The 20,747-nt window shown below is 38.7% G+C and overlaps 1 protein-coding gene and 1 pseudogene across 6 annotated transcripts in view; both read right to left on the reverse strand.

Annotated features, from left to right (window-relative positions):
- Positions 1 to 861: 861 nt before the first annotated feature.
- LOC116663372 lies at positions 862 to 3,095 on the reverse strand (annotated as a pseudogene).
- A 12,368-nt stretch (positions 3,096 to 15,463) lies between these two features.
- Positions 15,464 to 20,747, reverse strand: part of PTBP3 (polypyrimidine tract binding protein 3) — an 89,161-nt gene continuing 83,877 nt past the window's right edge. For all 6 annotated transcript variants that reach the window (XM_032478201.1, XM_032478199.1, XM_032478200.1 and 3 more), the window contains one exon: positions 15,464 to 20,675. In XM_032478201.1, the coding sequence (XP_032334092.1) occupies positions 20,543 to 20,675 (133 nt within the window). In that variant the 3' untranslated portion in view covers positions 15,464 to 20,542. The remainder of the gene's footprint in view (positions 20,676 to 20,747) is intronic.

Below are 20,747 nucleotides of genomic sequence, written 5' to 3' on the forward strand. Positions count from 1 at the left end.
GTGCAGAATCAAATCTTTTCCCACAGGTCCTGACAGTAGACACGAAGTTTGTATAAATCAAGGGTAGGACCTTAAACACACGCCCATCACTGTTTACGTTGTTGGATGCAGCCCATTGCACCTACCCTCTGGTCTTTTAGAACATAATGACTCCAGAAAACACTAGAAATGACTTTCTGGAGACCAACTCTCCATCTCACCTGGGAATAATGAGCCTGAAGTCACCTCAGGCTAGCTCCCAGAACCTCTTCATGGTGGTCCAAAAAGGGAGGTATGAGACAAGGAGATTCCAGGGCTTTCTTAAACTACACACGACCTTTGTAGCCTTTGCAAAGATGTAGGAAGGACTCTGGCTTCTAGATCAACATAGTTTTGAAGAAGCATTTCGGTCTGGCTTAAACAGAGGCCTGTTGGGCCTCGGATAAGGGGCCTTCCAGCTGGCCCGCTCAAGAAAGGTATCATTAAGGAGGAAGCCTTCAAGCCAGACCCTAAAAGATGGGAAGGTTTTCAACAGGTGAAAACGGGGACTGAAAAGGGAACACAAGATAGACAGAAAAGGACTTTTCTCGGAAGAAAAAAAAACAAAAACAAAAAACTGCAAAGAAGTTTGCTAAGGGATGGACACATCTGAGTTGCCACAGATACTCAGAGAATAAAGTCAGAACTTAAAAGGAAAATCCTGCTCGTGCCCGGCCCTAAGCCTCTGTGCTCTCAAAGAGCTTCCCCAGGAAATGTCTCCAAACCCGGATGCTCTTGAATTGAAGCAAGAGGAGCACCCCCCGAACCCTGCTTCTCAGAGGGCCCCACCTTTACAAACGTATTCTTAAGCCTTTAATGTATTTATGCACAAAATAGCACTTTCTACTTCATCGTCTGATTATGAAAGTAATGCAGTGAATTACGGAACTTTTTTATCCTTTGAGGAATAAACGACCAGTCTTTATCAGGCTCAGACACGAAGCGGAGGGTCCTGAGGACGTCTGTGTTTGTGTCAGTTCTCTTCTCCCCCTTCTTTTCAGCCTGTTTCTGTAGCCTCATGAGCCGTTCTTCCTTCCTGTAACCGATCTTGCCCTTCTCCTTCCTCTTCTCTTCCAGGGGGCTGTCAGTGCCAACCCTGTGAGCCAGGCACCCCGGGGGGCAAACGTTCACTCGGGCTTCACACGCAAGCCCGGAGGGCAGCAGGAGCCACCCTTTGCTTTTTCTTGTCATAGGGCTAGAGGGTCCCATCAAACACCTTGAGGTGCTCAGGGTGGCCTGGTATCACTTGGTCCTGGGGACAGACTGCCATGCACCATCCAAAAGATGCAGCTGGGGCTCCGGAAGTGGTTATGGCTGCAGGATGGGTTGGCGTTCATCCTCCTGCAGAGGAGAGTTTGCAAGGTACTTTAACTTGTTTCTGTAGAAATCACCGGAAATGTTGACGCCCTCACAGCGCATGACCACCACTTCCCAGCCCAGCAGTACCTGGTTGACCATGATGGGTGTCCAGCTGCCCAGGGAGATGGCCGGGGCCATCCAGCACCAGGACCTGACCCTCTGCTACCACCTGGGAAAGTAAAGCATTTTAATACAGAAAAATTATAAAGAAGAAAAGAAAGGCTTGGCAAAAACATGAAGATGAATTTATTAAAAATCACCCAGTCTTCTAGTCACAGCTTTGGCATAAGCAGCCTGTAACTCTAAATGTCCACTTCCCCGTGGTCAACCCCACCCAGCCTCAGGAAATGTTTCTCCACATCTCTTGCCCCACATTCTTGAAACAAGAGGTGGCAGTTTCCAAATGCCCAGAAAGTTTCTCATTGTATCACTGCTGACATCAGAGGCAGAGGCTTCAAAAGGTGAGGAGGATTGAGAACTGAAGTACTTAAAAAAAGAGAGAAGACAGATTAATTTAAGAAATCCCTTCTCTGCGATAGTATGAACATAACAGATTCCTGCGTGATGAAATACCATTTTCAGGTAGTGTTGAGGGTCCACTATCTGTTTTTCTTCACATTGTATCTAATTCATGCCTCTAGAGGTACTCACAGATTTGTACAGCTTTTGCAAGAATTGCCCTTGACAGCTAAGAAACATTTTTGCAATATTAACAATTCATATGACTTGAATTTGTAAACATATCCCTCTACATCTAATGTGCATGATGCATGATACCAGTTCTTTATTGTTGGCAACTAAATAAGTATTAAAGGCTAGACCTGTGAATAGTTTTAGTTTTATAGATTTCTTTTCTGATTTTATACATTTAGTCAAACCTTTACAACATTAAATTACAAATCAGCTTTATTTAAATGATTTTGACTTAAAATATTGATATTAACCAATTTGTATCTTACTCTCCATTTTAAGAGGATTTTGAATACTTTAGAAAACAACTTACTCAATTATATTAAAAGAATTTAAAATTTGATCTTGATTTACTGTTTTTGATCAAATGTATTCAAGTTTTGTACCCTGTGAACACAATCACATTTTATTTTTAATGTGGCAGAGTTACACCAGGCCTACCACCTGTTTTTGGTTTGTAAATAAAGGTTTATTGGAACATCACGCATCATTCACATGTTGTCTACAGCTGCTTTCATGTTAGAGTGGCAGGGTTGAGTAATTTTCACAGAAACCAAATGACACACAAAACCTGAAATTTTTGCTGTCTAATTCTCCATAGAAAAAGTTTTCCAGCTTCTACTTTGAACATTCACTCTCACACCAGCACAAATTATGTGAACATCTTTAATATGTCAACATAATCTTGCTGAAATGAATAGCAAAAATTTTTTATGGTAAACATATATAAATCTTATACATTGTGTATGCCTTTATTTTATTACTCATCCAAACATCCCAGGCTACTCAACAGAACACCCAGACGTGTGCAATAATAATTAGATTTAGTCATCTTAACAGTCTGCCAACTTCTAGTCGTATAAAAGTTGCCGAGGTTTTCCCTTACTTTTCAATTTTGTAGGAAGATGTATTATTCGATATGAGGTATGTTTACTCTTGCCCCAGGCCCTGCAGAGCCTTGGGCAGGCCTGCCAGCATCTGCTGTGAACTGTGTCCAGGTGCTGCTGCACTGAGGGCTGGGTCTGCATGCTGGGGCTTGGGAGATGGACCCTGTGCCTCTGAAGGGAGTTTTAATGGAGGGCACAGTCCCAGCCCTGCTTCGGGATGGGTGGCCACTAGGACGTTTGGACATACACAGTGCCTTCTGGGTCTCCTCTCCCTTCTGCAACAGATTGAATGGGACCAGCTTTGACCCTAGAAGCCCATGTGAGCTTCCAGGCCAGGTGTGTGGGAGGTTTGGCCTCTGGAGGAACTCCCGAGGGATCGTCAGCACAGAGACGGCTCTCCCGCCCACAGCGGCAGATCTGCGTTCCCTCCAACACCTGTGGTCTCTGGCCACTGTCCGGACTCTGCTCTGCCTGCTCCAGCAGGACCTCCGTGCCAGCGAGAGCCAGTGCTGCTTGTGGTGGCTGCAGCTCTGAATGTCAGGCCAGAGCTTAGGACCCATCCTTCTCTGCTGCTGGGAGTGGCAACCGTTCACAAAATGTCGGCAAACCTTTCCTTCACTTCCTTGCCAGATTTAAGCAAATAAAAATCCAGGATGCCCAGTTAAATTGGAATTTCAGATAAACAACAAATCCTGTTTCTGTATAAATATGACCCGTGCAATAATAATGCATAATGTGATATAAATATCTTGTGCAATAATATTGCATATGATATGAGGGTGCCCTGTGTGTCCCTGCTCAGACAAGAAGTGGGGCATTTAAGGGGGAGGGTATGGCTCAGTAGTAGAGCACGTGCCTAGTGTGCACAAGGTCCTGGGTTCAATCCCCAGTACCCCCACTAAATAAACAAATAAATAAATAAGTAAACCTAGTTACTCCCCCAAAAGACAAACAAAAACAAGAAGTGGGGCATTTAAGAACTGAGGTCTTTAAGAATCTTTGCTGTGGGAATGAGTTGGGAGTTCAAGATTTACTAATACTAACTACTATGTATAAAATAAACAGCAAATTTCTTCTGTAGAGCACAGGGAACTTTTTCGATATCTGGTAGTGACCTATAATGAAAAAGAATATGAAAACCAATATATGTATGTACATGGATGAATGAAACATTATGCTGTACACCAGAAAATTTTGACACAAAATTGTAAACTGACTATACTTCAATGTAAAGGAATGCAAGAAAAAGAAAAAGAAAAGAAAAGAAAAAAAGAATCATTGCTCTTTCCCTGCTGAGGAGAATTTGGAGGCCGGGTGTTTTAGATGCTAGAGACACAGACAAGGTGGAGGTTGGTGGCCTGGCCCAGAGAGATGAACTTTGATTTATTGTTGGAACCTGTGAATTTTGAGGTTTTATCCATTATCACCTCATCACCTAGACTCCCTTGACACTTACATCATTGAAGACCCTGCCCAGACCCCACTCTGGCTCCTTCCCCTTCCACTGTGCTCCTCTGGTGTTGTAGAAACCCGTCTCTTACAATGCTTAATAAACGCCTGCCTAGTTATTTCTCTCCCTCTAACCAGGGCAAAGAGCCATGTTTTATTTGACTTGTGACCACAGGACCTCACACAGTAAGTACTTCAGCGTGTGTTGAATGAATAAATGGCCAAGAATTTCCCGAGTTCAGAGCCAGGAGTTATCTTCATATTCTCCTTGGTCTCGCCAAGGACGTTACCTCTCCAGCTTTTATCTCTGCTATTTTGTAAATAAAGGACCACCTCCCTTTACAGGTCTGTAATCTTGGGAAATTCAATTACACGTAGCTGTGTTATCTATATAGTGACTGGTAACCTCTTCTGAGCACGAGATTGTGGGTGACGACATTCATTCTTAGTCACAAATTAAAAGAGAAACATGACAATGACATTTCCACTGTGAAAGAGAAGGTCACTGGCATTCAGAAGCCCTAATTGCAAGGCTGTGTTTGCATCCTAATTGTCTGTACTTCCTCGCGATGTCATTGCCACTGATGCAGAAAGTCTGGGTCCATAGTCCATTTAGAGGAAAAAAGAAATGATTATTTCCCTAAACATTTTCTCTCTCTAGATCAGTGATTCTCACCAGGGGGTGGGAAGGGTGCATATCAGAATCTCAGAATGGGTGGAACGTAGAAAATATTTTTATTTTATTTTAAAAAACTCATTTCCTAATACAAAATGCAGAGATTCAAGTGGGACACTAGGCTGACAGGCATATGGGGAACATGGAAGGAGGAAGCATTCAGAAGAAGCTGAGGGACCAAGACGGTGCTTGGCACACATTTGTATGCACATTTGGTACCAACTGTGCTACCATTCCTATTGCAAACACAGAGTAAGTGCTCTCTGTTTTAAGGCGAGTATAGGTTTTTATTTTAGAGTTCTTCCAATTCCAGAAAGAGGGGGCTTTGATGAGTGAAGGAAGAGGAGGAGGCTGAGCAAGACAATCCTATTTGGAAGTTTGGCTGTGAAGGGGAAGATGAGCTGGAGAATGGAAGGCAAAGGAGCACTGGGGGTTTTATTTCTTTGTTTTAAAATGGGAGAGACTTGAGCATATTTACAAGGCTGATAGGAAAATCCAGTTGAGCAGTTGAGGTGGGAGAAACAGGAGAGAAGGGCCAATGGATAGAGATGATGGATCGTGGATAGAGGGAGATCTCTGGGCAGGTAGGAGGGGATGGGAACCTGGACTACCGGCCATCAAGGTGATGGGGGGGTGGGAGGTGGGAGAGAAGAAAACAACTACATTATTTGCCTATTTTTGTGACTCTCTGCATGCCAGTGCCATATTTCTACAAACTTCTTCAGTTCCATACTGAAGTTCGTGGGTGGCCCAAGAAATATTCCCTTGGTCAAATTTAGAAACTATTACCCTGCTCTGGGGTGAGGCTAACTTTTGCAAAAATTAAAAAAAAGAAAAAGCCTAACTGGCAATTGAGCTTGTTTTGTTAGGAATATAGAATCGAAGCCCTGAAGACATTGAATCTGAAATATACAGGCTCAAGATATCAAGCTTGTTTGTTCCTTTAAGCGTTTATAACAAGACTCACTTCTAGATTCTTCCCGTTGATATTGAAATGGATTTCATTTTCTCATTTTGATGATGCTCTAAAGGACAAGGGTTTTGAGATTGGCTTCCAAGAGAAACAAATTCCAGCCCCATCCAGTCCAGCTGCGGGATAAATTCAGGCTAACTTTTCCTCGTGTCAGGGGTACACCCAAATTTCCTTTGGGAAACGCCGGGGGAAATCTCTTCCTTCCTGATATCCAGTCTTTGCCAGGAAAAAAATCTCAAGAAGGGTTTAAGTGAACACAAGTTTGAATCAGTTACATGAGAAGATATTTAGAAAAGCACATTGGAGAATTTAGGGGTAAAGTAGTTCCCAGTTTATCACAAAGAGGAGCACCTAGCTGTATGCCATCATAGGATTTCCATCAATGTACATTTGCCAAGGTGATTTGTCTGCACCTCTGGCTGTGTAAACCAAGCAGTGGTGGACTTAACTTTGAAAATGCTGTGCCTTCCCGGCTGCATAAGATGAAAGGCCTTCATGGCAAGCTGTGTACTCCGTGCTTATATTGATAACCACCTGAATAAGGTTAAAAAAAACATGGATTTTTTTTAAAGAACAAAATACATTTGTTCTCAACAAATTGCCAGTGTTTCATTTGTTTTCAGCCACGATGTTTATATTAGGATAAACCCTCTAATGGCCCTAGAGGAAGCATGAGATGTGTATGTTTATCAAAGGAGAATAGAGAAGAGGTGAGAAAGACTGCTGAAAATGAAAAAAAATGGTGCTGAAAAGACTCTGGTGGAGGGGTAAGGAGGAGCTGTCTGCAGAGGCTCTGCCATGCTGACAGCACCCTATTCAATTCAAATTCCCGACTTAGTTGGAGGGTATGGAGCATTTCCTTCTGGGGAGATGAAAGTCAAACATATCATTTGAGGACCTGGATGAACAGACAACTGGTCAACAATGGATAGCGTTTGGGTAACATTTACCACATGTGGGCACTATTGTAAGTACTTTATGTATAGTAACTTATGTATTCCTCACAACAACTCTATTAAAAACGTATTATTATCATTCCCATTTTATAGAGACGCAACCAATACACCAAGTGTAATGGCCTGAATTGTGTCGATCCCCCAAATTCATAGGTTGAAGCCATAATCCCCAATGGGACTGTATTTGGAGGTAATGAAGCTTATATGAGGTCATAAGAATGGGGCACCACTCCAATATGGCATCCTTATAAGAGGAGGAGAGTGTACAGTGTGATGATTATATATATATATATATATATACACACACACATACATACATATCCTGGGAAAAGAGTCACTCCGTTAACACACCACTTCATATACTTTATTTTTTTTTTTGGTGAGAGAAGCCTAGTTCTTTGTCAATACTGTGGAACTACTGCACCGTCTCTGGCCTTGCTAACACCAGACTTTTTATGTGAATAAAAGTATCTTTCTTGCTTAAGCCACTGTTTTTGGGTTATTGGTGACCTGCAGCTGAAAGTACTTCCATCTGACACACTGCTTCTACTTGGAGATTGTGTAGTTACCTGCTTTATGGCCTGCTTCTCCCTCTGTGCACAATCCCTGAGCCAGGGCACTGGAGCTGGGGACAGGGGACAATCGTAAGCTTTTTGCTGAGTGACACCCCCACTGCAGGGGCTGAGCTCTCAGCTGTTGTGGGGGGTCGAAGAGGGAGGGGGGAGCTAAGAAAAATTATTCTGGCATTTGTTAAAACAGTAAGGAAGACTTTAATCAGGATTATCACAATAGGTGTCATGTGTCACTAAGTTCCAAATACAGTAGGAACAAGTGGGGATTTATAGAGCCAAGGAGCAGGTTGGTGTGGACATAGGATGGTGGATGAAAAATTACTAAAAGGGGACATCAAGGGTGGGGGAGTTCTTGCTAGACGGACCAGTTGATGAGGGTAGGCCAGAGTGATCAGACGTCAAGGAGAGGGAAATTCTCTCTAAACCGATTTGGCAGGATTCTTGCTACTACTAGGCTCTTGAGGTCAGGCCCAAGGATGAGGCCTAGTCAAGAAGAGAGTCTCCTAGTGGAGACTGACTACAGTCTGGTCGATCAGAGTCTTTGTCAGTGGGGAGCAGCCCGGGGTCCCCCTGGCTTGCCATTCCCGGCGTGGAACGACCCTTTCACAAGCCCGGGCACAGGTGATAGGGCCCAGTATTCCCAACACGCCACATCTGAGGACGAGTCTCTGCTCCATAAATAGGGGTTGGGGGGAAGAATGGAGCTCCCACCTCTTGACTACACTCGGGATTTTGCCTCAGCAACAGCCGGCTGCGGGCAGGGTGAGAAAAGCTGTTGTTCTTCTCCTCCCAGGAAGAAAACCCTCTGGGGGGGTGTTCCTGGCTGCATCCTGCTGTGTCTGAGCTGGGACTGGACAGAGGGACCCACCTCGGTTCAAGCATCAAACACTCTGAACTTTCTTACCAAGTTTTTACAGATGTCCTTGAATACATGTTTCTTGGTGCATTTTTTATCCATAGGACCATTTTCAGAGTTCTTAAATGGTTGTTTTAAAAATGGTTTTCACGTTTTGCTGGGAAGCCCTTCCCTTCAGTGGAGCCCCTCATGCTGTCATGCCAGAAGCCAGTCTTAGAACTGTTTCTTTCAAGGCCCAGGGCTGGCAAAGTCGTTCAAGAAGGCTCAGGATAAAGGACAATGTGTATTAGATTCTAAGCGGTGATTTTATTCACTCAAGAAAAGTAAAACTTTGAAATAATACAAAATGATGATTATGTGACTAACAATCCTGTAACGTGGGAGGTTAACGTGTAAACAACTGTTAAGGGTGTGATTTTTTTTTTCTTCAAGTATCCAGTAGAGAAGAGAACGCAAATGTTATGGTTTAATCGCCTGCAGAGATTAATGGTTTTATTTTTAAATTAGAAACCTCATTTCAGAATATCCCCACTAATTATATGAAACCTAGTCCTTCTAATTCTGTTTTTTCCAGCTGTCATTCTGCCAGCTCCTTCATTAATGAGTTAAGTAAAACTTAAACTCATGTCCACTACAAATGAGAATTGTTTTTAACAATTTAAGAATTTTGCACTCAAACCTCAATTCTCTTTTTCCTGCACAAACAGCACAGGCCTCAGTCAATAAGATGAAAGAATAGACAGCTTTTCTGGGAGTCTGGCTCCTAAGGTCCTCATGTTTCTTAGCAGGGTCATGAGCTCCTAAGGAAAAAATGTGTGCTATGGATTGTGTGCCCTCAAAATTCTCATGTTGAAGCCCTAACACCCCAGTACCTCAGAATATGACTATATTTGGAGATAAAGCCTTTAAAGAGGTGATTGAGGTAAAATGAAGTCAGATAGGTGGGTCCTAATCCAGTATGACTGGTTGTCCATATGGGAGATTAGGACACACACAGAGAAGAAACCAAACCTGCTGACACCCTTGTTCTCAGACAGCTAACTTCGAGAAGTTTGAGGAAATAAATTTCTGCTTTTTAAGCTACCCCATTTGTGGTCCTTTGCTGTGGCAGCTCTAGCAAACGAATACATTGTGCAAGGGGATATTTTGGCTTCCTTGGGGTTGATCATATCTGGGAAATCTATGCTTTTGGGGGTCATCATGGAAGAAGTTATGGATACCCCCAAAAATGTATAGTTCAGAGGCAATAGTTTCAGTAAGGGTAGGGACCTGTGAATACATACACCTCTGAAAGATAGATGTGCAATTGGAGTTTGTCACCGAACTCCCAAAGCCCTGAAGCGGAGCAGAGGGTAGGGGTTTTGGTAGGTTGAGGCAGGGCCCCCATTTCCTTCTGTTTTGACTCAGCAACCTGTTTATTTCAGTGATCAGCTGGCAGCTTGGCTTAGACAAGGTGTTGGTCTATCAACAGACCAGTTTGCTGCCTACAAAGTCACCAGAAGTACCAGGGTTCTATCTGTCATGGTCTCAGTAGTTTTATTTCAAGGGTGAAGGATAGGGACTGTCAAGGGAAAAAAATTGGGAGCTGGCTCCACCAGATGCTCCTACCAGCTGTAAGGAATTGGCAAATCTTTATTTATTCACTGTATTTATTAATCTACTGTACACTGGTCTCTGCATGAGGGCTTTGTTTAAGGAGACTCTGCTTGCTTAGGGAATACGGGTTACCGCTAGAAGCCAGTGATGTCTCAAGTCTTTATGACTTTCTTTGTGAGAATTTAAACTAGTCTAAAAGTGAGCTAACTTGTCATATGCCAACCACACGGGCTAACAGTTAATTCTGTAGCTCTAAGAACTATATTTTTGAAAAACAAAACAAAACTGGAAGCATGAACTGAAAATACAGATCTTATGCCTGTTCTGGCAAATCTGGGGCTGATAGCCACTGTTCTTAAACCATATAGGGAGATGTTTAAAAACACTAGATGTCAGTGAGTCTGGTAAATTCCTTAGAATTAGTTCATAAGCTAGTATCATGCTGAAAGAAAGGACATACCAGAGCTTTATACACTTCCTTGACGGCATAGCTAGAGTAAAATTTACCACTTTGAACCCTCTGGCAAATATATTTGTTTATCAAATCAGCCTACTCTAGTCGCACAGGAATAAGAGGTATGGGGGTGAGAGAATCATTCAGACAATCCTAAACCTTTTTTTTTCTGAAGTAAGTTTTTATCCTACGTAGTTTTATTTCATTCTCAAGCCCATATTTATTGTTTTTGTCATAAAGGATAGAGATGCAGTGGAAATCCTTAGGATAAAGAAGGCAATCAAAGCAGACAGCTATGATTAACACATCAAAAATCTTTAGCGGAAGAACCAGAAAATAAAACCAAAGATAGCATTAAAAAAAAAAGTCATTAATGAACTAAAAAATAAACTTCTTTGAAGGATCAAAACAAGTGAAAAAACAGGTCCTTTGAAAATTCTTCTGGCAAGATGGCTAAACAAAGAGAAAAGGCACAGCTGAAAAAAAATAGCAATTAAAAAATAGCTATTATTACCAGTTAGACAGAGATTTTTAAATGTTATAAACTTTTTTTTTTTACCAGTTTGAAAACTACTATATAAAATGAAATAACAGATAATAATCTTCCAAGTAGAAGGGGAGAATGAATAGGGCTATAGGAGATAAAACACTGAATATGAATTGTGTAATTTAGGTGACAGGAACATGAGTATCATTATACTAGTCTATGGTTTACAAATGTTTGAAATTTTCCATAAAGACACAGACTTAAAAAAATCAAGGTAAACACTTTTTGGAGCATGACAGTTAACACAATCATTTCAAAAACAGTCAAGTGAAAGAATCAACCATTTATCTTGTCTTTCCCATAGAAACTGTATCTCAGAGTAACCAAATAGTAGATTTGGGGAAGTTTTTTTTTATTATATAAAAGTAAACTAAACAAAGCATGCAAAAGGAACGGTAGAGCTTTGCCGTTTTGCAATCGCTAAATGGTAGTGGATCTACGTGATGGTCAATGGTTACTACCATCACAAAAAAAGACATATTACATAAGTGCCCAGTGCCATCTATACAGCATTCCTGGGGAAGAGAGAGGGGTTAGGGGGGGCGAGCAGGTAGTAAGGAAAGAACCAGCTCCCAATTAACAAAATTTGAGGTGGGGAGATATATTCAATAACACCATGGGGACATAATCAGTGAAATCCAGATTGTTAGAATTTTCATGGAACAAAGAGCTCAGTTCCTTCAACAAGGAAGTTGCAAGAGGAAAAAGAAAAAAGGATGAAAAGGGAAGCTATTAAAAGACCATATCAAACATCGCAATGTGTACATAGTGAAATACATACTGAAATGTTTAGAGGTGAAATTATATGACTGGGATTTGTTTCAAAATAATCCAGGAAGTGGGATGAAGAACAGGTGAGAGATTGCCCACTAGTCGCGGTTGGGTGCTGGGTACGTGGGGCTTCATCATACTATACTAATTGGTGTATGTTTAAGAATCTTAATGACAAGAAGTTTTGCTAAACCTTATGTATAAAAGTCTCTTTTTAGGATGCCAGAGAGCTAGGTAGATCTTTTTGTCTTTTCTTAATGGAAATATGTAAGGGTTTGACATCAAATAGCTTACCAGATCAAGTTATATTTGTAAAAACAAAACTAAAGTGTACTAAGGAAATCTTTTTTTAATCCAGTGGGATGTAAAACCTTTCAAAAATGTAAAATTTGCTCAAAAACACAGTTTGTGTTTTTTGTTTTGTCAGAGAAATACAATATATACGTATGCGAGAGACTCTCATGGTGAAAACTCAGGATGTGGTATCTTGAATACTTTGTAATACAGTCTTTCTTACTGGGTGGAATAGTCAGCTGATCTAAGCAGCAAGGAGAATGGTTTAGCTCTTGCTCAATTACAATCATTTTTCAAAATCCTTTTAATTGAAGTATACTCCACAGGTAAATGTACAAATCCTAAATGTACAGGCTCAATGAATCATCAGAAAGTAAACACACCTGGGTAATTAGTACAAAGGTTAAGAAATAAAACATTAACCACAGACCAGAAATCTCTCCTCACACCCTCAGATACCTTCCCAAAGGTAACCACTATCCTGTTTCTGAAATTGATCTAAATAAATTATACATTATATATTCTTTTGTGTATGGCTTCCTTTGTTCAACATCACGTGAGATTCTTCTCCAAAGCTTTTATGCAGCTTTATTGTGTTCATTTGTATAACATATTCCATTATACAAATGTATCATCATGAAATTTATCTCTAATAGTACCTGTTGCCCTAACATGTACTTTGTCTAACATTAATATAAGTAACACCGGCTGTCATTTAGTTAAAGACAGTCTCTTTGGAGGTTAGCATTTGCCACTTGCTTTCTGCAGGATCAAGGGTGTAGCAGTTAAATCTGTAACTTTAGGCATAGGATATAGGTGCTTACTAACTGTAGGCAATTTATTCCAACAAAACCATTGATTTTTTCCTGTTCCTGGCTATATCCTTAGAACAAACATAGGAATGAAAGAAAACAGATACAGGGATCTTTATGGAACATAGAATCATGTTTCCTGCTTAATTATATATTTCACATCAGCAGAGGCAGGCGTTCTGCATCCAAACCCAATGATTTCAAATGCACTAATTCCAAGAAAAGTGTTATTAGAATTTTATCAGTTCAGTATAAATTGCTTTGATAAGAACAGTGAAGAGTTTCTATTAGAAGTTGAAATAGGAAAGAAATCTGTCGATGTAGGATCAAATAGCACACGAAGTGGGTCTAATACTCCTAACCATTCCTAACACAGGGTCCCAGCTCAGTGATCTGCAAATGTTGGGCAACAAAAATCGGGCACAGCTTGCTGAATGGTGTTCTCTTTATTATTTCTGCACTGTTCAAGTAACAGCATACGTCTTAGAAATGACCATTGCTCTGAAATGGCTTATTTTTGAGAGTAAAGGATAGATAATTATTGCAGGGCGTATGTTCCTGCGTGTTCATAATCAGCTGTACAGCATCTTCAGCCGTATGAATTCTGACTAGAATGGCCTAGAGAGAGTCCTCATGATCCATTTTGAGGGCTTCCCATTGAGTGCAAGAGTTCAAGACTATTTGATTTAAAGATTCCAGCTGATATTTCCACTAGATCACACAGTTCTAAAAGGTTAATCTCCATGTCCCTATCTCTTGGTTATTTCCCCAGCACCTAGCTCAATTCTGGTACAATTAGTACTAACGGAGATGGAGGAGTGATTTTTATTAAAGTGATCTAGGCTGAATTGTGTCCCCTCAAAATTCTTACGTTGAAGTCCTAAGCCCCAGTATCTCAGAATGTGACTGTATTTGGAGGTGGGGCCTTTAGAGAGGTGATTAAGGTAAAATGAGGTCAGATGGGCAGGCTCTAATCCAAAATGAATGGTGTCCTTATAAAAAAAGATTAGAACACCTACACACACAGAGGGAAGACCACGTGAAGGCACCAGGAGAAGATGCCCATCTACAAGTCAAGGAAAGAGGTCTCAGAAGACATCAACCCTGCTGACACCTTGACCTTGGACTTCTAACCTCTAAGAAAACTGTAAGAAAATACATGTCTGTTGTTTAAGCTACCAAGTCTGTGGTACTTTGTTGTCAGCCCTAGCAAAGTAACACAAATAGTGACTACATTTTTTAAAGAGTTTTCTCGAATTTACAACTTGAAAGTACACTTTTAGTTTAAAATTTTCATAAGTAGGTAGGCATTTTTACCCTTCAGCAGACAGAAACACCTCCACCACGTAGGCAAATGCTTTTCAATTGGTTCTGGCAATTCTCAGAAGAGGATATAAGCACCCCAAATCCGTGTATAAACCTTCTGGATCATAACCCTCACAGCACTTGGCAGGACAGAACTGCAACCCCTGGGTGCAATGGAAAGTGCTGGGTAATGTCAAGGAGACCTGCGTTCTAGTCCAGACCCTGCCATCAACCAGCATGTGGCCTTGGGCAAGTGACTTCCTTCTCGGTGTTGCTTAACTTTAAAAAGTGGAAACTGAACTTGGTGGTCTCTTAGATCTATTTATACTCAAAACTGTGTGACTCACTGATGGTTCTAAGCCCTCCACTGTGTAAATAAGCATTTCAAGGTCAAGCAAGTTTATAAAAACCTATTTGGCCACAGGGTTATTTTCTCTTTTCCTGATAAAAATGCCTCATGCTCAAAAAAACTGATCTAGTTACCTTTATACTTTATGAAGAACATATTTTACATGAGCCAGCAAAGATCAGTAGTAGTCACCTAGTTTTCTATTCCATTAGAAATAAATTCCCACTTCCAAAAGATCCTAGAGTAAAAAATTAAACGACTGCTTAGACTCCTACAATCCAATACCACCCTGAAGAACCTCGAAATAAAACATTTGTCTAAGGAAAAGCAAGATATAGGCAGCTCGTAACTATGTTACCTTTTAATTAAAAAGAACACAAACTTGGTTTGAGATCACACCGCATGTCTCAAAATTTATGTATACCAACTCCATAGGGAAGCCAAACATTGAACTGGAAGGTGTTCCAACTCCTGCTTGGCACTGCACATATGTCGTGTGTGTGTGTGTGTGTGTATGAGAGTGTGAGTGACAGAGAGAGAGAGAGACAGATAGATACACCTAAAGAGAGCGAAAGACAGCACTCACGAAAATGTGCCAACAGGTACTTGTACTAAGGGGGGGGTGACACTGAAGAAGCTGCATTACAGGACGATTAGAAAAGCACTTCGTTCCTCAAAATGAGAACTGTTCCTTAATTAAAAGAGAGGTGATTAGTTGACTTAAGGTTTTTCAGTTTTTAAAGTTGTATGAATATAGCAGTGCTTGCTATTCCCTAACTATGACAAGTCTGGATGATGGCTATGAAAAAGAAAAGAAAATATGACGTCATTAGAATTACAGGTAAGACAAGGGGAAACCCAAAGTACAGACAAGAACACAGAAAAAAATCTTAAGAGAGTACAGATGTCATGACATTTATTAAAAGGCATGCTACAATGCTATACTTGTTAGGAAAAGAGCTTAGAGATATCAAGTAATAGTCAGCAAATATACAAACCTAACGAAAATGGAATATACTGTAGTGTACAGAAGCTTGAATTAACCATGCACTACGCACTTAGAAAATATGTTTTTTTTAATATTTTATCTTCTCTTTGCATTTATAACATAATTCACTTCAACAATCACAGAGTCTTTTTCTTCCAATGCCACAAACTGTGTTACAAATAAAAGCTGGTTCTGTTGCTTATCAAAATATACAAGACAACTGATGTTTTATATAAAATCACTTTATATGTTAACTTGTTCCCAAAAACCGTTTTTTTTTTTTTCCTTTTTTGGCCTGGTTAAAAAAAATGTTGTTACAAATATTTACAGCATTTTCTTCTGTTAGATGAACACTCTTATAAACTGAAAAAAGGGGATTTTATGAACAGACCACGTAAAACACTAGACGTCAGAGGCTCCTAGCTGTGCTATTTTTTTTTTTCTTAAATACAGTACTGAAAAAGCCCATCAAACTCTTGTCATCCTAATCCATTCTGTTCACATTTAAACTCCCATTTTCTCTAAGTAGTCTATTCACCGATAGGAAATAGAAAATAAAGGCCGCTTTGCACTGGGTCTTCTTTCAGAAAGGAGCTTGGGAAAACAATGTTTAACAGAGAAGAGTTAAACCAGAACAGTCAGTCTTTGGTCAGAGCAATGAGGTGACATTTTGATGCAAAACTTTGCTTGGTCAGCAATCTTTATAATTGGTACTTTCTGAATGTGGGATGAATTTTTTTAAAGATCTGGGTAAACAATGGTAAGGAGAAAAAAGGCCAGAGTATGATTTTTTTTAAATGACACCAAAAATAGCTATTTAAATATTTGTTGTTATAACGACTACATAGATTCAAGAACTAAAAATAACAAGACAACAACAAAAATCTGTTTGCAGTGCTGATTTAAGCTTGCCATAAGCAGCTTTCAATCATGACTATTAACACCAAGGTCACTGGACCAGACAAGTATCCCTGCTCTCTGGAACATATGCCTCAGGTTACAGAAACTAAGATGACTACCACATAGATTTAGAGCAGCTCTGTTCTCGGACCTGCACGATGCTATACAATGACTATTATGTGATAAAGGCAAAAAGTGTAACTGAGACTCCACTTTACAGTTACAATTGTTTGCTTGAATGGATAGTCTGTGGGATAACATTCTTTTAAAACTATATAGTATACATTTCCTGAAAACCAGAATACTGATACTACCTTAGTCTCAAATAGGAAGAAAAGATCAATTAAGACTACTGAAGAAGGCACATAAACTTTGGTCCTGTGTTGTTTTTCTCCCTCTATAAAACCCCCCAAACTATTATTTTAGTAATTTTCTATTTTTTAAACCATTCACAACTAGCTGTTAAAATTTGCTCTGAAAAAAGACTGCAAATAGTCTTGTAGATAACCAGCTCTTAAAAGACAGCTGAGTTATATTTTCTTTAAAGGAAAAGTTTCGTGCAGTCTAAACTGTATTTCTTCTAGCACAATAGTAGAATATTTTAAGTCCGGCAGTTTTATTCTTTTTAACAGATCAAGACAAAAGAAAGGCTAAGAAAAATGCTTTTTACACATAGTCATGCTGTCTTTTTGGTTTTAAAAATAGCAGTACACATTAGGTTTTCTCTAAGAGATGGGCTGACAGTTTGGCAGACTTAGGGTTTTTAAGTGACTCATTGGAGAGAAAAACACGTACTTTTGAGCTTGTCATCTTTTGTGCAGAAATATTTAGTGGGAACAGAAGAGGAATTACATGATAATATACTCAGTGTATAAACTCTGCTGTCCAATGACATGGGAGCTTTGAAAAGTTTATATAAAACTGAACAGAGACATTCATGAGAGTTCTTCCAATCAGACGAAACAGAACCTATGGCCACCATCCTAGGTGGAGCCAAAGGAGGCATTACTTTATAATTCCATAAGGAATTAGGCAGGCAGAAACTGTGTCTCTAAAAACAGTGAGATCTGCAACTTTCAACAACAAAATCAGAAACACCACTACAAATGGCATTATAGAATGAATTTATGGCATTTTGTAGGAGCTACTGGGTAATTCTGATACTCTCCAGTAAGTTATCAAATTAAGATACTGGGTCATTTTTCTATTTGTATCTCACACAAAACACAATTTACTGTTATGTAAGTGATTTAAATCTCAAAGTAAAACTTTTTGGCATAAATTGCTACTGTTAAATGTGTACTGCTATTTTTTAAAGTCCTGAATATATATATATGTTGTGTCAAAGTCAAGACACCTCCAAAAGTGGTAAGACAATACTCCTTAAAATAAAGTAAATAAACTTAAAAATAGGATACTATGACAGCTCAACAGTGAAAATAAACATTGCTTATTAGAAGATATCAAATAAATGCATGCCAAACAAAAATACAAAGATCTAATTTTTCCACTACCCTGATATTTTAAAATCTTTTTACAAAACTATACCAACACAAATACTGTAGACCTCTATAATTCCAAGAGCAAGTAGCCCCATATGGACAACATCCATGTGCTACAGCTAATTTTAGACACAAATTGGTTTCCAAACACAACGATTTTAAACAAGAATATCTCATCTTCCAAATCTTAATTTGATTTATTTTGTCAATAAATTATAATGTATGTCATATGCATATGTATGTACAACATAAGAACAGTGTATGTATGTATATACACACACAAATCCCTGAAAAGGATTCAAATGTTCTCAGATATAAAGGCCATTCCCTACTTCAAAATTACATTCAACACCATTATGATCTCCATTCTGCTACAGTTTTGCTACACTTGCACTGAATGTCATGAGTATCAAGATTTAAAACTACACAGTTAACTCAAAAAAAAAAAAAAAAAAAAGAAGAAGAAATAATCCAATTTAATATGCCATTGAAAATTACAATAGTGCCTGTATGGAAGGAAAAAAATGAAGCCAATTTTGGGAGATTTCTTAACAGAAAAAAAACTTTTCCCCCCTCCCTTCTTATTCTTTGTTTTGGTGAAAATATTTTTCATAGGTGAAAAAATAAAAACTAGATAAATGATTACACCTATTTATTCAGCCAGTACTAAAATGGGCCAATTTGAAAGGTCTCAATGTAGTGTCCTTTTGTGTTCCACCAACTATGCTTTTTAACAACCTAAATCTCTTGTAGTCTCTAATTTTCTATAAAATTTCTTTTGTAAAAACCTTCCTGTGTTCAAATTAAAGGCTTGGATGTAGCAAAGAGATTGAGATATTCTTTTAAAAGGTGAGATGAGCCACTCTGAGAATCTGAAAAGTGTAAAAGGGGTGGACAAAATGACCCTTTTAACAAATTCTGCTTTAAAAAAATTTGATCAAGCACTGAAGGAATAATTAACAAAAGCAAATTATCTAATTAAAAAGAAACAATTTTACATTATACAATCACTGAAGCAACATTAAAATGTACTATTACATTCAACCAAAAACAGAGACAGAGTATGAGAAAGAACCCACCTTCTCAGACTCCATATATGTGGGCACTCAGGAATGGAGTTACACTAACAAAGAAAAGCAAGTTCTCACTTGAATCTATGACAAAAATCAAGTAATCCTGAGACAAATTCTAATGGGTGATAAAGATCAGACAAGATCCAGAAACTGAGCTTGCATTTTATAGCCCCAAACTGGTATGCTATTACTGGCAATGACCACTGCTGGTCACCATGTGAAGAGGCCTACAGGTGTGCACTGAGTTAGTCCCAAAACCATTCACCCTTCCCCACCCCATCTCTACACCAAAGCACCAAAAATTTGAATAGAAACTATTACTTATTGAAAACCACTTAAAACTGCAATTAAAAAAAAAAACTTCAAAATCCTTACCAAAACAGGGAAAGAAAAAACAAATGCTCACCAAGCCCACAATATAGCTTTCAAGATACTTAGATAAAACTCTAACCTATTGTATCATAAGCACATAATAAGGCACATAATAAGAAATTAAGTAAATACACAGTAATTCTGAATAAGTATTAGAGATTATAGTGGTACAAAAAACCCTTGAGATTAATTTTTTTCTAAAAGAAGACCTTACCAAAAATAACTTTTAAAAATCTGTCAAACCATATGATAGACCTGAATATTTTCCTTAAGACTGTAAACTTTTTTCTGAAAACAATTATAAAAAAGTAGTTTATAAGTAGGATTATTTTTCTTTTTAAATTTTCCAAGATCATATTATATTACTAGGCAAGTAAGTGTCATTTTGAAATTTAAAACATAATTTTTCCTAATAAAATTATTAATTATTCTGACATCTTAACAGATCCTGATTGGATTCCACTTAATTTTCCAAGAGACAGTTGAGACACTTCATTTTCCAAATAGTCTTAGAAAGTCAAAGATATGCAAAGGAGTGTCTTAGAGTGAAAAAAAAAAAAAATGGAAAGAAAACATTCATGTTTATAAACTTGCTTCCAATACAACCCAATTTGTTTATGTATTGTAAGTATCAATATATGCCAAATAATTGATGTAACTTATACATGAACATAATTTGCTATAGGAGTCAAACTTCTGAATCATAAAGTTAAAAACTTGGTTGTAAGTAATTTAAATTACTTGCATCAAGTAATTTAAAAAGTCTGTACGTTTGAATTTTTCAAAGTACAAAGAAGGTTAGAAATGTTGTATAAGGCTGATCTGGACCCAAACTAAAAGAAAGTCTGTCCTCTTGAAATTCAATTTAATATAGGGAATTAAATTATTCAAAAAAAATTTTTTTTCCTGAAGGTTATTTTCATAGAAACTATGGTACAAAAGAAAAACACACCTTTGATCACAAATTCGCAGGGGAAAAAAATGGGAAAAGAGACATCCTGTGATTTTTTAAACATACTTGAATATCAAATTCAGAAAGTTATTTTTGTGAAAGAGGCAGAATTGGTCTTGAGTGCTTCAGTCTATGTCTGAAGGTTTTACTGAAATTATGGTCCAGTCTTAGGAGAAAAATTCACAGAAAAGTCAGATTGTAGATTTTGAGAAGGAAACTCTGAGGTGGTGATTTTCTCCAAGGTCATGGTTATGAAGCTCAATGAGGGCCTGGATTGCTTCTTCCACAGATCCCAACTGAATGAGTGCCATTTTGCGATCTTTCCTGAAAACAGTAGGAGAAATATTAGAAGTATAATAGAATTAATTTTGCCTGCAAACTTTTCTCAACCCTAGA

Source organism: Camelus ferus, chromosome 4 (assembly GCF_009834535.1).
Source record: "Camelus ferus isolate YT-003-E chromosome 4, BCGSAC_Cfer_1.0, whole genome shotgun sequence".
Lineage (NCBI taxonomy): Eukaryota > Metazoa > Chordata > Mammalia > Artiodactyla > Camelidae > Camelus > Camelus ferus.